This window comes from Impatiens glandulifera, chromosome 1, assembly GCF_907164915.1.
Source record: "Impatiens glandulifera chromosome 1, dImpGla2.1, whole genome shotgun sequence".
NCBI classification, from domain to species: domain Eukaryota; kingdom Viridiplantae; phylum Streptophyta; class Magnoliopsida; order Ericales; family Balsaminaceae; genus Impatiens; species Impatiens glandulifera.
In genome coordinates this window covers 10248639-10264800 of record NC_061862.1, presented here as the reverse complement: position 1 = coordinate 10264800, position 16162 = coordinate 10248639, and the positions used below count along the sequence as shown (strand labels likewise).

Sequence of the window (16162 nt, the reverse complement as noted above, 5' to 3'; positions counted from 1 at the left end):
TTTCTGTTTTAGGAATCATTAATTTTCATGCTATTATCCCACCATGTTATTTTTTCATAAAGAATTCTTGCTTAATTAGGTTAAAAAAAATATTCTTTCAATTTGATTATGAATTATTGTTAGGGAATAACTGACAAAAATTTATTTGTCTGTTGTGAATTAATGTGGTCTTATGAATACTTTTATTTCATTTAGTAATTCTACATCTACATAATTTTGATTAATAATTGATGAAAATTTATGATATGATTTTGATGATCAACAGTTTTAATTTCCAAGTATATTTGTAATATTTTCTTAATCTATTTGAATAATTTAGTTTTAAAAGAGAAAAAAGAAAATATATATTAATTTTAATTTATTAAATAAATTTTAGTTTTAATTATCTAAATATGTTGTCAATCCTTTTAAATATAATTTTAGGTATATTTGTAATATTCTCTTTGAGTCTTATTTAATTATCTAAATATGTTTGGTAGACTATGAAATTAGAATTTCAATGAAAATCAATCTAAGCATAATTTTATAATTCTAAGATTGTAATTACAAATTTTATATATTTTTTTTTCATTATTTAAAACATAATTAACATTATCCGATAATTAGTTTTTGAATTTATGATGTTAAAATATCGAATCGATATATTTTTTTATTTTTTTATTTAGTAAATTAACATTTTGAACCGATATATATATTATTTTAGTTTATGAAATTAATATATCGAACCGATATTTTGTTTTTTAATTTAGGAAGTTAAAATGTTCACAACGATATTTTTTTGAATATATGAAGTTAAAATGTGACATCTTTTTAAGTGATAATCTAAACTTAAACAAAACTATTAACGCTTGAACTATCATAATTGTTTATGTTAAATAAATATTTTAATAAAATATATAATATATATTAAAATTATTTTTATTATAATATTTTTTCAAATATAAAAAATAAAATTAAATTATAATTTTATCATTTTTTCAAACCTATCAAATTGTAATTAGAATTTTAATGTAAATTTTAATTTATCTCATCCAAACTTATTTTTAATATATTTGAATAAATTTAATTTGGAAAAAAAATGTACTAATTTTAATTTATTATATAAATTTTAGAAGTTTAATAGTTAAAATTTTCTAAATATTTAGACAATCTTTTTAAATTGCAAAATCCACTTTTCATTATGAATTTGAACCAAAATTCTAAAACAAGCAAACTCTTTAATAGTCCCAAGGGCCCCACTTATAAGTATTTGTGGTTCTCTAAATTTATATATATATATATAATTGACAAAATTTTGAACTCATTTTTTCAATTTAGGTTGAATTTGACTTATTTTGTTTATTTTTTTCAAACAAATTTAATTTATTTTTATGATCAAGTTATTTTTATTTATTAATTTTATAATTTATTATTAAATATATTATAAACTCGTTAGAAAGCTTAAAAATCACTTCTTATTATTCTTATTTAACGTTTAAATTGAAATAATAAGTTACTTAAAATATTTTATTTTTTATTTTTTATTAAATACATCATAAATATTATATAAAGTTATATTCATATTATAAAATTAATTTTTTTTATAGTCAATTATTATTATTATTCTTTTTATAAGTACTTATATTTATTAAAGTAATTTAACAATGAATAAAATGTTATTAATTTTAAAATCATATTTTTATTATAATTTTTTATTAATTTTAGCTACCCATAATTGGAATAATGTTGGGTTTAATTTTAAAAGGGTATGTTATTTACTTTAATTTAAATTTGATTTTTATGAAAATAATTTAAATTAAAGTGAGACTTTTATCTCATAAAATAAAAAAAAAATTAAATAAAATAAATGAATATATAATATAACTATTAATTTATAAATAAATATATATATATTATTGAGGGCAAATGGGAAAGAACCGTGAAGGAAAATAATTGATATGATTGGATGTTGTCATGATTTGAATTCATGCTCTTTTGACCATATCATTATGGGTTTGGTAATGGTTGGCTCTTGGACCTTGTTTGATGTTAGTTTTCTTTTAAATATGTTTATAGACTTTTTTTTTTCTAAGAAAATAATTATTTGATAAAATATTATTTTTAGAATAACTTATTAAAATAATTTTTGTCTTTAAAATTATATTTTAATAAAGTAAAATAAGAATATTTTAATATTTATTGATAAATTAAATATTAATAATTAAAATGTTTTTTAATTATAAAAAAATAATGATACATAAACTACTAGCCCCTTTGTGTCAAAATGGCCTAAGTTCAATTTATCATATTTAGGGATGAAATCTTGATTTAGGAACTTCACACTTTAACTATCACATCTATTATTTATTAAATTACCAATTAACACTTTATAATAATAATTTATTTCTCAAATAACCCTAATCCCCAATCTGTCACCTAAGTCCCTAATACTTCTTCGTCAAATAATAGTTTTTTAAAATAGAATAAGAATGACAAAAATAATCTACTTCATATAACATTTTTATTTATTTAGTTTTTGTATGATTAAGAAAACTAACTTGACTAGCCTTCAATTTAAGTAAAATTTTTTTTCTTAAATCTCTTAAGCTAATCTAATAAGTTAAAAACAGTAGATCAAACAAACATTAAGCTACATAACAATTATTTATTTAATTATTATTTTTTTATGTTTGAAGTTAGAATAATCTTCCAGTCATTTACGATTTTTTCCTCAACTTAATTTAAGTGAAAATTGAACTTGTAAAATTTGTTTTCATTATGAATCATGTAACCTATAGTTAAGCTACATTTTAATTATTTATTTTATTTTATTTTGAAGGTTAAAAATTAGAATATACCTTACTGTCATGATCTTCATTTCAAATTATTTTAAATGAAAATTGAATTTGTGATATTTATTATCTTATGAATCACTCTTATCACTTAAGATACTTTATTTGAATTAAACTTTATCAATTTATATTTTTTTTCAATGTTGAAACATTAATGACATTCACTTCAACTTATTATTTTATTCTCTTAGAAATCACTATTATAAATTTACCTATTCTTATTGGATTAAACTTGTTATCAATTATGTTTTAAAAGATTTTGTTTATTTTATTTATTATCAAATTGTTAATGTGATTTATAATTTTTTCCTATTAATTATATCTCACCCTTAATCCACCCACCGATGTAACCTACTGATAAAAATCTAATTAAAATATTAAAATATCATGAGTTCGATTATATCTGAAAGCGTTTTGAATTGAAGTAGGGAATATGACTGTGAGGTGACATACTAATTCTCCTTAATTTATAAAAAATTAAAAAATTTATCATTCTTAATATAAGAACAACCAAGTTCTAGCCAATAAAGTCACAACCCAATATGTGTGAATAATAATATTTTAGAGGCTTAAATACACAAATATGAAAAATTGAATAGCAAAAATGAGAATAATGTGAGAATAGGAGGACAGCTAAGCTAATAGGAAGAGGGACTACATTCATACATATGAATGAATATCTCTCTTCTCTCTCTCTATAACTCTCTTTCTCTCTCCTCCTAAATCCTCGCCGAGACAAAGAAGAGTGCGCCTGTGAGAAATTTACACAAGGATTCTTAACTTTTCTCTACCTTTCCAAGATCAAATCTTTAGATCGGCCATGGCTTCAACCAAACTTCGCGAGAAATTCGTTTACATCGCTAAGCTCGCCGAACAGGCTGAGCGCTATGAAGGTTTGTATCTTTTTTCTGTATCTGTTACTTTCAATCACTTGTTTATAGCTTTCGTTTAGTTTCTGATTGAAAAATCAACTTGATTTGACCTAAACTCGGCTTGATTGTTGTAATGTTATGTTGATCTTGACAACAGAAATGGTTGATGCTATGAAGAACGTAGCGAAACTCGACGTTGAGTTGACGATAGAGGAGAGGAATCTGCTGTCTGTTGGATATAAGAACGTGATCGGAGCTAGGAGAGCTTCGTGGAGGATTCTTTCTTCGATTGAACAGAAGGAAGAATCTAGGGGGAATGATGTGAATGCCAAACGGATCAAGGAGTATAGGAATAAGGTTGAAATTGAGTTAACTGATATCTGTAAGGATATCATGATTGTTATCGATGAACATCTCATTCCTTCGTGTCCTGAAGGAGAATCCTCGGTGTTTTACTATAAGATGTGAGTGAATTGAATTGAATTGAAGTGTTGTCTGGACATGCTTTTGTTTGTTTGTTTGTTGAGAAATTCATATCGTTTATTGATTATTTATGTGTAGGAAGGGCGATTACTATCGCTATCTGGCTGAGTTTAAAGTTGGGAATGATAAGAAAGATGTGGCTGATAAGTCTTTGAAAGCATATGAGGTTGGTTCTCTTTGTTTCTGATATTACCATATATGATAGTTGTTAACATTTGCGGGTTTCATAATTGAGCTGGATTATACTAGATCGATCTAGGTTTGCATATTTAGAACCGAGATTATTTACACATTCTATTATGTATACAGGCAGCCACAACCACAGCTGAATCTGAGTTACCTCCTACACATCCCATCAGGTTGGGATTGGCTTTAAATTTCTCTGTGTTCTACTACGAAATCATGAACTCACCTGAAAGGTTAGAAGAGATATATTCTACCATATTGAGCAATTTACAGAACTGTCTTTCAAACCGGGATATTAATATATGTCATGTATTTTTCAGGGCTTGTCACCTAGCAAAGCAAGCTTTTGATGAAGCGATTTCAGAACTCGACACTCTAAATGAAGATTCATACAAAGATAGTACCTTGATTATGCAACTTCTTAGGGATAACCTAAACCTTTGGACATCTGACATCAATGAAGATGGAGGTGAGCTTGGTTATTTGAAACATTAAGTTTTTTCCATATTGAACTGCAAGTTGTTTAATTTTCTGTTTTCAATGTTTGTGGCATCTAATGTTTTACCCTTACAGAAGAGTCGGTGTCGAAAGCTGGTGGTGGCATCGATGCAGAAGTATGTTATTAAACTAATGTCCTAATGACGGTCATTTTGTCGTGTGTCGTAACTAATTGGTTTTACGTTTTACAGTGATGAAGAAGAAGCAAGTAAAGTTGGGGAGCTGTGTAGATTGCAACATTCAGCCATATATTATATATATTGGAGCATTTCATAAGCGGGGGAAACATTTTTTTTTTTCTTTTTTCCGAAAATTACAATTAGTCTCTTCTTCTTCTTCTTGTTCTTATTTGGTATATTTCATGTGTGTTTGATTTGATCTCCTCCCTCCTTAAGCTTGATTTGCTGGACAAGTTCATTTGTCTTATTTTAATGTCTTTAAGGTGAATGTAGCTTTAAAAGAACCAACATATGTTTGCTTTCTCTCTGGGCTACACTATTATTTTATCTACCTTTTCATAATGTTTGTTTTTATTTTTTTATTTAGAAAGCTAGCACATGACCCTAAAATTATGCTAGACAAGATTTTTTTTTTTTTTTTTTTTTTTACAAAATTATTTTGTTTATTTATTTATTTTTCAAAAATATTTCAAATTTTTTATTATATTCTCTTATTTATTGATTAATTTGGTTATTGTCTTGATGAATATTTTGGAAATAAAATAGTAAGGGGTTATAAAGATTTAACCTAAGAAATTACATTTTTTAAATTATATATATTATGATCAACTGGCAATATAATAATTAAGATAGATACTAAGCTTAATTAATTGATAAGAACATTTATTATTAAATTATTAATTTAAATATTCATATCCTTTATATTATTTTATGAGTAAATGATACATGGTAGAATATGAAAAAACATTTATCCTTACTCTCATTTTAACAAGAATAATGTTTTTTTTTGAACAACCACAAATAAAAAAACCCTAATTAGCCAAAATTTATGGTGGAATAGCTTTAAACCCTAGGAGATTTCATTCATTTCACTTTCTCTCGATCGGGTAATTGTTTCTTTAGGTTTTCTGCTTCGATCGATGGCGAACAGCAATTTACCTCGGAGGATTATTAAGGTTTGTCAGATCCTCTAATTCAATTGATCTTGTCAGTCGCTTATCTCTTTTGATTCTTCATATATATATTTATGAAGAATTTTTTATATTTTTTGAAGAAATGGTCTGCTTCTTTGTATTGAGTTTTTTGTGCTTCTTGAATTGAACAGGAGACGCAGCGGCTTCTAAGTGAACCAGGTCTCTCTTTAAAACTGTATTAGCTATTTTTTGCCTTTTGTTTGCTATGCATCGAAATCTTCCAACTAGCTTTTGAGTTTCTAAATTAACACCTTGAGAGTAAGTTTTGGGGAGCTTTTTGTGTATAATTCTGCAATAGAGAATTTATTTCTACTTGAAGTTGATGGAATTATTTGTCATGTTGCATTTTATTTATTATATTTGTGATTATAGCTCCTGGTATCAGTGCCTCACCTTCAGAAGAGAACATGCGATATTTCAATGTCATGATACTTGGTCCATCACAGTCTCCATATGAAGGTAAGCTATTTTAGTAGGATTATTTGTTTATGAAATGATACATTTCATAAATGTTTGTTTTGTAAAGATTACTGCATCCATGGATTTTCACTGCAATATGCATTATAATGCATCTTAGAGTTATAATTGTGCTCAAAATGTATGTTGAATTTATATTCCTCTTGATAGGATTCTATTTTGTATCAAGTGGAAAAAGTTTGGACTTGAGAGGTTGAGATCTCAAGTTCGATTCCTACTTAAAACACCTTGATTGAACTGGGGGTCACGGCGGTGGGATGTCGTGCTAGCATCCTACAGGGAATAAACCCTGCTCTTATATATTTTTTTTTATCTAGATACTGTCATTTTGTCAATTCCCTTCTCTTGTATGGGGTCTGGTGAAAAGAAGGTTTGTTTGCTTGAGTAAGTTGATACTGTCACTTTGTCAATTCCAACAAGTGTTCTGTTAAATTTTCTTAGGGTTCATTTATTTGGAATTGGAAATTCAATTATTATGAATTAGAGTTGAATTACATTAATTATCATGTTGAGAGAATTTATAAAATTATAGTAGATTTTTTTTACCAAATTCTAGCGATTGTTAGATGCAATCGGAGATAGTTTCAATATTTGGAAAACTGAAAGACATAAGAATAAAAAGAATAATAACAATTGGAATTACAAACCAAATCTAACTAATTAGGAAGGTGGATGGTTGTTTACAATTCCAAATCCAATTCTCCTTTTAAAGTTGTAACCAAACTTAATAATTGGGATTGAAGCCCCAATTTGATTCCAATTTTAATCTTAAACAATTAAAACTTTTCTAAAATTATGTCACTTGTTGGGTGGTTTCGATTTGGATGGATTAAACAGTTTTCTTTGTTACTTTGTGTCATTACTTTGAAGCAATTGTCTTGCTTTTGTTTTGACCGGGTTATCATGTAAAGTCCCTTAATAAGATATTATGATCTTATCAGGTGGGGTATTCAAGCTGGAATTGTTTTTACCCGAAGAATATCCAATGGCTGCTCCAAAGGTATACTAGCAACTTTTAAATCTATGTTTTAAACCTTACTAAACACTTTGTCAAGTAGCTTCTATTGTGTGAGGATTTAATGATAAGTTATGTCTTAGATATATATATTTTTACATGTCTTTGATATTAAAAGGCAATTTATTGTTAGTTAAATTAGCTGTTAGTTGGTAGTTATTTTTGTAATGATTAATTAATATAAATAAGTAGTTATTAATTGGGTGTATGTTATGTTGAATATGGAAGACAATTGTCTTCTTTCTAAGGGTTCTCTTCTTCTTCTTCTAAAGGTTTTTTCCCCTCCTTCCTTAAATGGAATTATCCTGAAAACGGGAGCCTATCTTCTACAGTCTTCAGGAAGTATTACTAGACGACTCAATTGTTTATGGGGAAGCCCCAAATTCAGAAGGTGTCGCCGCGGTTCAAAAAACAAATTTACCTTTGCGACATCTTCAATAAGTATTTGGTTATGATGAATGTGACATTTCTTGGTCAAAGGATTTCATTATGACATTAACGAGGGTCAAAAGACCAAGGTGAACTTCAAAGTCCTAGCCTCAAGCAACTTCGCCATCATGAACCACTGTGGCCAAGCTTGCACCAAAAGGTGGTATCGACAACCATTACTAGCCTCAAATAGCCTTGCCGGATTTGCTTCCCTTGCATCCGTATTGCACTTTCTGCCTTCGTCTTCCATTGAAAGTCATCTTTATCGCCTCTATGAGAAACTAAAGACATTTAGGGAATATAATGATAAGCGAGTAAATGCCTCGAAAGATTAAAGAAAATACAAGGAAACATTTTTCTTTTCTTATGTTCGGCCATAGAATAAAAAGAGATAGGGCATAAGCATTTGGCCTTAGTGGGCTAGGATTACGAGGACAAAATATTTGATGCAAAGTCTATTCATGATTCTTTTCATGGTTGGATACCCTTTTTAATCAATATTTCGAGAAAGAGATATTCAATTGCAAAAATAAATATCTACTCTTACAAAAAGAATATCTAGAAATTGGATAAGGAAGATGCATTTTCATCATAAGGGTGCCAGCTACAAAGATATTGCGAACCACAAATTAGTAGATGTGGATTCTACACATTTTGTTAATCCAGCAACCCATCTCCCTCTAAAAAATGCAACTAACAATGTGAAGATGGCTTCTCCCCAAACTAGGTTTCTCTTATCCTATGTCATGAACTGGTAATTTGATCTTTATCTTTGATTTTAAGCATATCCATCCGCCTAACGGTGCAAGGTTTTTTATCATTTATTCTTTCACTCATTCTTGTACAATCAAACCATTGTTGGAGCTAACACATGAGAATATAAGCTATTTTTATTGGTACGATAACTCTCCATGGTCTATCAACGCTTACAAAAAGAGAAGATAGGAGTTTAGGGTTTATGAATCTTATATTTAGTATACGACAAGGGAAAAGTGTAACTGTTAGAAAGGGATGGGATAACAGAATACAAGAAGAGATGGGAAAGGAATGGCCTAAACTCTTAAGATGAGTTCATATGAGATATTAGAATTGCCTTTCAACTTACACATTCAACATAATATTCTAACCTAACTATTCTCTGCATCATATACTAACTCAAAATATACCCTTTAAATAGCCCACAGGCCTTCACAATATAAACAACTCATGACAAAAAGACACAAAGATGCATAATGCAACACACAATCCTTCAGAGGTCATGATTTCTTAAACGGGGTGTCAAAATATCAACCTATGCGTATTGATATACTTTTCCAAGTCACACTTTACCTTTTCAAGAGCCATTTATTCCTTATGGTTGGAGGTCCTTGTCTTCTTAAGCAAGGCTCACTCTTGCCTATATAGGAAATTGATCTTTCATTTAATTTAGCTTTTTTGTATTACTATAAATTGTACTCCATTTGTATTAGTTAAATCATCCAATATGTCAAAAAAATCTTCTCTACAATGGTATCCAACTAATATTACCTTTCTTAAGAAATTCTCACACAAGACAGTGCAACTATTGGTGAAGAGTTTAGCCTCATATTCACAAATACAATCAACTATTTTATTTGTACTATGATGTTTTTTTATCCAGGTTCAAACCATACAAACCCATGCATGGCTATCTTCTTCATTCATGTTGCCTTCATTTAGAAAAAAACAATCAAGTCTTAAACTTGTTTCTATCTTCTTCAACATTTGTTGGATATTGCTTGTCATCTTTTTACGCCCCAATCATCCAACACCGTGAGCCTTGTTCTTCCTTCCTCCATAAGCCTTGTTGAATATTATGTCCAAATGAAGCAAAAACAATCAAATGTGAGATTTTGTCTCCTCACAGCAAGCGAAAGTGTGCCACTACCATCCCGATCATTTGGGAGGCAACCCCAAGTGTCAAAAACGAAGAGCTCCTGGCTCTGCTAGGTGCCCGAAGTCTATGGATATCGTGGGAGTCACTTGCCTTCATTTTTTACTTATACACGTTTGCTATCAATGAAGATCTATCTTTTAGAGCACTATTTTGATTCAAGAGGTTTAAATTTTCAATTATGAAAAAACTGTAAAAATCCATATGTTGTATATTCACCCACAAGAAATCAAGTCAAAAAATGACTTTTTGGCCATATCTTGTTTGGGCCACCTCAATAGGATGTAGGGAATCTCAAATTGACCCACCCAAAACAATTGAGAGCCCATTTAAGATTTGAGTCGAATTATCCAAAAGTTTGACATCATATACGCAAACTCTCCATTAGCACCGACTATATCAATTTAGTTATCGCCACTCTGTAGACACTTTACGACGCCATTCTGCGATCTTAACTCTTTGTTGAGCGTTTGTTTTGATCCACTATTTTGAGTTGAATAAAGTCTTTTGGGCCTCCTCATTTAGGCTGAAATTTACTGCCTAGATTTTGGGGAGTAGAAATATCAACTTGGACCTATTGAGATACCTTTCTAAGGGACACTTTCCCCTTTCCACTCCTAAAACTAGGAAATTGCTCATTTATGTGTATCTAAGAAATTGTTCATTCATTTAATTAGCTTCTTTTTGTAATGCCTATTTGTATAAGTTAAATTGAACAAGTATGCAACAAATCTTCCTATACAAAATTTCTACATGGTGAGTAATGATACATTATGTATTAGATAATAGAAGGCAGTTAGTTAAATTGGTAGTAGCTATTAGCAGTTAGTTGGTAGTTATGTTTAATGAGTATACATAAGTAGTTTGTAATGATTAGGTCGTGGGTTCGAGCCTTCATGACCATTTAAAAAAAAAATAAGAAGTTGAATATGGAACAAGAAAGGTCTTCTTTCAAAAGTTTCTTTAGTTGTCCCTGCTTAAATGAAATTTTATATCATGGTAATTAGCATTTATTATTGACAAGGTGTACATGTGTTTGACCATCCATCTATGTTTAGAATATCTAACGATGTCGTGTAAAGTTTTCTGCCTTGTAAAACATCTGCACGGTGTTTGTTGTTGGAATTTAAATTTTCTAATGTCTTGTGTTGTATGTCAACTGTGGAGGTCTCAAACCAGTAATAATTTCCCGTTTGTTTGTTACAGGTTCGCTTTCTGACAAAAATTTACCACCCTAATATTGACAAAGTAAGTGGATCATGAAATCTTCCTTGTATATAATACTCAAAATGGAAATAAAAGTGATATAATTTGGTGAAATTATTTTGCAGCTGGGAAGGATATGCCTTGATATTCTGAAAGATAAATGGAGTCCTGCCCTTCAGATTCGAACAGTATTGCTAAGGTATGTATGTATGCAATATGCATAGTTGCTTATTGTCTGAATAATAATTACCTTGTGTGATGTTTCTATGTGTAGAAATCTAGTTATTCTTTTGTTTCTTAAGTAACCGACCTGGATGAGAAATATTTCATTTCTTAGTTGTCTTATGCTCAAACTATTTGGTCATGAAATCAGCATCCAGGCTCTTCTGAGTGCTCCAAATCCAGATGATCCGCTGTCTGAAAACATAGCGAAACACTGGAAGACAAATGAAGCAGAAGCTGTTGAAACAGGTATTTTTTCTTCTGAACATAAGAAAGCCGCATGACATGTTTCCCATGTCAAAATTGGAGTGTTAAAACGTTTACTGATTCCCATGTCAAAATTGGATTCTTGCAGCGAAGGAGTGGACGCTCTTATACGCCACTGGGCATTAGGATGAAATGGGGATTTGATTCCTCCTAGATATAAATGAACACTTTATAGTAAAGAAACTTATATCTTTGATCAATGATCAAATTCTGAGGTTGCATGTTTTGCTGCAGTTCATGTGCTGATGAACTTGCATCATTATCTTACTTAGATAAAAATCCTTGGGTCTTTTGTTATTGTTTTTACTTGCACCACTGTTGGTAATCATTTGTTTTACTTCAAAAATATTAGTTTAACCTCTTTTATGGTATATGATTAAAAGAATTATATCAGTCTTGAATTGTGAGCAAAAATGACTAAATGAATCATGATTTGGAACCATTTCCTGTCCTACCCACCTTTTAAATATTTTTTCCCAAACTACCCACCTTTTCATTCACATTCCCAAACTACCCACCTTTCTCTCTCTAAATCATTAATCAACCTATTAATTAACTCACTCTTTATCTTAACCCACTAATTAACTCACTCTCTCTCTAAACCCATTAATTAGCTCCAATCTCTCTTTCAACTATTAATTAATATCCTCTTTTTTAAACTATTAATTAATTCAATTGAAATATATTATATAAATATTAAAATAAAATAACATATATTTTATTTTTATTTAAATCTATAAATATAATATATATAGTTCAAATTAGATACACTAAATTAAATAATTTAAATAGCTATTATAAATTAAAATAAAATAAAATACATTACATAAACGGAAACTTGAAATAAAATATATTACATAAACATTAAAATAAAATACATAAACATTAAAATAAAATAAAATAAAATACATAATAAATATTAATCACGTTTAATATACAATAAAATAATAAAATGCATATTTTATCTTTATAATTCAATTTTTTTATATATTTAAAACTGCGACGTTTAATGACCTTCAAAATGGTCAAATTTATTGTTAAAGGTCAAGAGAATTATTTGAAACTATTGAGAAAAAAACATCATAAATGAATATTGGAAGGGTGGTAACAAACATAATGTGGATTAATATAGAGGTTTTTGCTCTAGTAGAAAATGGAGTAGATATATCATAAAATTGAATTATAAAGATAAAATATGCATTTTATTGTATATTGAATATGATTAATATTTATTATGTATTTTATTTTATTGTAATGTTTATGTTATGTATTTTATTGTGATGTAATGTATTTTATTTTAATGTTTATGTATTATATTTTATTTCAAGTTCTTCTATTTTATTTTATTTTATTTTATAATAGCTATTTAAATTATTTAATTTAGTGTATTTAATTTGAACTATATATATTATATTTATAGATTTAAATAAAAATAAAACATATGTGTTATTTTATTTTAATATTTATATAATATATTTCAATTGAATTAATTAATAGTTTAAAAGTGAGGATATTAATTAATAGTTGAAAGAGAGAGAGGAGTTAATTAATGAGTTTAGAGAGAAAAGAGAAGTTAATTATGGGTTAAGATAGAGAGTGAGTTAATTAATGGATTGATTAATGATTTAGAGAGAGAAAGGTGGGTAGTTTGGGAATGTGAATGAAAAGGTGGGTAGTTTGGAAAAAATTGTTTGAAAGGTGGGTAGGACAGGAAATGGTTCCATGATTTGTGCTTAAAATGGCTATTTTCTATGCAAATGATTATGTTTTAATGAATCATGATTTATGCTTATAATGGCTATTTTCTATGCAAATGATTATGTTTTAATGAAATTGTTTGTATAAGGTTTGATAAGGAACCCTTTCCGGTCCTACCCATCTTTCAAACAAATTTTCCCAAACTACCCACCTTTTCATTTCCATTCCCAAACTACCCACCTTCTCTCTCTACAATATTAATTAACCCATTAATTAACTCATTCTCTATCTTAACCCACTAATTAACTCTCTCCCTCTCTAAACCCATTAATTAACTCCCCTCTCTCTCTTTCAACTATTAATTAATATCTCACTTTTAAACTATTAATTAATTCAATTAAAATATATTATATAAATATTAAAATAAAATAATACATGTTTTATTTTTATTTAAATCTATAAATATAATATATATAGTTCAAATTAAATACACTAAATTAAATAATTTAAATAGCTATTATAAATTAAAATAAAATAGAATACATTACATAAACGGAAACTTGAAATAAAATATATTACATAAACATTAAAATAAAATACATTACATCACAATAAAATACATAACATAAACATTACAATAAAATAAAATACATAATAAATATTAATCACGTTCAATATACAATAGAATGCATATTTTATCTTTATAATTCAATTTTATGATATCTACTCCATTTTCTACAAGAGCAAAAACCTCTATATAAATCCATATTATGTTTGTTACCACCCTTCCAATATCCATTTATGGTTCTGTATTGTGCAGTAACGATTTCGAAGACTTCTCTTTGTTCATTGTATGGAATAACCTTGTGTGATGATGCTTTTTTCTCAACAGTTTCAAATAATCTCTTGACTTTTGATAATAAGTTTGACCATTTTGAAGGTCATTAACGTGCAGTTTCAAATATAAAAAAAATTGAATTATAAAGATAAAATATGCATTTTTATGTTATGTATTTTATTGTGATGTAATGTATTTTATTTTAATGTTTATGTAATATATTTTATTTCATGTTCCCGTTGATGTAATGTATTCTATTTTATTTTAATTTATAATAGCTATTTAAATTATTTAATTTAGTGTATTTAATTTGAACTATATATATTATATTTATAGATTTAAATAAAAATAAAATATATGTGTTATTTTATTTTAATATTTATATAATATATTTTAATTGAATTAATTAATAGTTTAAAAATGAGGATATTAATTAATAGTTGAAAGAGAGAGAAGTTAATTAAATTAGTGGGTTAAGATAGAGAGTGAGTTAATTAATGGGTTGATTAATGATTTAGAGAGAGAAATGTGGGTAGTTTGGGAATGTGAATGAAAAGGTGGGTAGTTTGGGAAAAATTGTTTGAAAGGTGGGTAAGACAGGAAATGGTTCGTTTGATAAGGGTCAAAATCTTATGAAAACATTGCTTCCAGTTGTTTATATTCAACAATCAAAATAATATTATAAGATAAGAAAAACCAATTATTCTAAAATGACCTTTCACTCTTGTATGTAATGTGATATGAATGATATGTTTTTTAATCAATATATTAATGTCATGTTCGGTCAAAATTGTCAAAATTCAAGAGTTTACTATTGAAAAAATAATAGTTATATATTATTATTATTTGTATATATAATTAAATATTTTATACTTAATTAATTTTTAAAAATTATATATTAAAATATAAATAATAATAATAAATAAATAAGACTATAAAATAATTCCTTATAAAATTAATTATATTAATTTATTTATTTGAATAAATAATAACTTTATTTTTTAATTTTTAAATATATATTTTTTTTAAAACGTAAAATCGTATAAAATCGTAAAATCAAAATTATTTATAAACTCGTAAAATTGTAAAATCTTATTATCGTAAATTTAAAATCGTAAGAGTTTACTTAAATAAGACTCGTTAACCTTATGTGAAATCGTAAAATCGTAAGATTTTAAGAGTTAACTCGAGATTTTGACAGCCTCGATCACGTTATTCCTTCTACTACTCTTTCCCTATATAAATGTTTAATTTGAATAAGTTCATTTTAGTATTTTAGTTTTCTTATATAGTAATCATGTTAATTATCAAGGATAAGGATGTTCAACAAAACTTCACGAGCAACTTTTTTTTCTCCATAAAATACCGTGTGGTTTAAAATTAGTTTTTTTCATCGAAAGATTGGAATTTATGGGCGAATCCGAAAGATGCCGCCAATAATATGCATTGGTTGAGGATTCGTTACATCACCAAATTGTTAAAATTCCCCCTCAACACCCACGACAATGAACGAGATTTATACCGTCCAAATTCTAGTTAAACTAACTATTTAGAATGTTTATCCATTTGTTTAAAATATTTATCTATTTGTTTATAATATTTATTTAATATTTTGAATATTTATAATCGTTATCCAATATAACCGTGTATTCAGCTTAATATATCAGTGTATTGAGCTCAATATATCCGTGTATTGAGCTCAATATAACTGCGTATTGACCTAAATATAAAGATTATATTGAGCTCAATATAACGCTGTATTGAGCTCAATATAACGCCAAATTATGTTCAGTATAACGCTAAAAAAAGCTCAATATAACGCTGAATTATGCTCAGTATAACGCTCAATTATATTCAATATAACGCTAAAATAAACTAATATAGCGTTGAAAAGAGCTCAGTATAACGCTCAATTATATTCAATATAATGCTAAAATAAACTAATATAACATTTAAAAGAGCTCAATATAACGCAGAAATAAGCTCAATATAAATGTTATAACATAAACACATGATAACATAACTACAATAATATGGTAAAAAAGAATTGAGTGGAGACTATTGTTTGTGGTATC

The 16162-nt window shown here is 27.5% G+C and overlaps 2 protein-coding genes across 2 annotated transcripts; both read left to right on the top strand.

Annotated features, from left to right (window-relative positions):
- The first annotated feature begins 3536 nt into the window (after window positions 1–3536).
- On the top strand, window positions 3537–5379 carry LOC124920823 (14-3-3-like protein B). Its single transcript, XM_047461386.1, has 7 exons — window positions 3537–3724; window positions 3861–4167; window positions 4265–4352; window positions 4496–4605; window positions 4693–4841; window positions 4946–4986; window positions 5062–5379. The coding sequence occupies exons 1-7, from the start codon at window positions 3652–3654 to the stop codon at window positions 5062–5064; spliced, it is 771 nt and encodes a 256-aa protein (XP_047317342.1). The 5' UTR covers window positions 3537–3651; the 3' UTR covers window positions 5065–5379.
- A 475-nt stretch (window positions 5380–5854) lies between these two features.
- LOC124922135 (ubiquitin-conjugating enzyme E2 36-like) lies at window positions 5855–11848 on the top strand. Its single transcript, XM_047462862.1, has 8 exons — window positions 5855–6005; window positions 6155–6182; window positions 6396–6482; window positions 7442–7500; window positions 11063–11104; window positions 11188–11261; window positions 11436–11533; window positions 11640–11848. Exons 1-8 carry the CDS (start codon window positions 5970–5972, stop codon window positions 11675–11677), a joined length of 462 nt encoding a protein of 153 aa, XP_047318818.1. The 5' UTR covers window positions 5855–5969; the 3' UTR covers window positions 11678–11848.
- Window positions 11849–16162: the final 4314 nt, after the last annotated feature.

Bases quoted from the DNA above. Each gene is read 5' to 3' on its own strand.
- LOC124920823 (XM_047461386.1), top strand. From the start codon at position 3,652: ATGGCTTCAACCAAACTTCGCGAGAAATTCGTTTACATCGCTAAGCTC. The intron at 4,353-4,495 runs GTTGGTTCTCTT...TTATGTATACAG, and splicing joins AGTCTTTGAAAGCATATGAG to GCAGCCACAACCACAGCTGA. The intron at 4,842-4,945 runs GTGAGCTTGGTT...TTACCCTTACAG, and splicing joins TGACATCAATGAAGATGGAG to AAGAGTCGGTGTCGAAAGCT.
- LOC124922135 (XM_047462862.1), top strand. From the start codon at position 5,970: ATGGCGAACAGCAATTTACCTCGGAGGATTATTAAG. The intron at 11,262-11,435 runs GTATGTATGTAT...TCATGAAATCAG, and splicing joins ATTCGAACAGTATTGCTAAG to CATCCAGGCTCTTCTGAGTG. The intron at 11,534-11,639 runs GTATTTTTTCTT...GGATTCTTGCAG, and splicing joins AGCAGAAGCTGTTGAAACAG to CGAAGGAGTGGACGCTCTTA.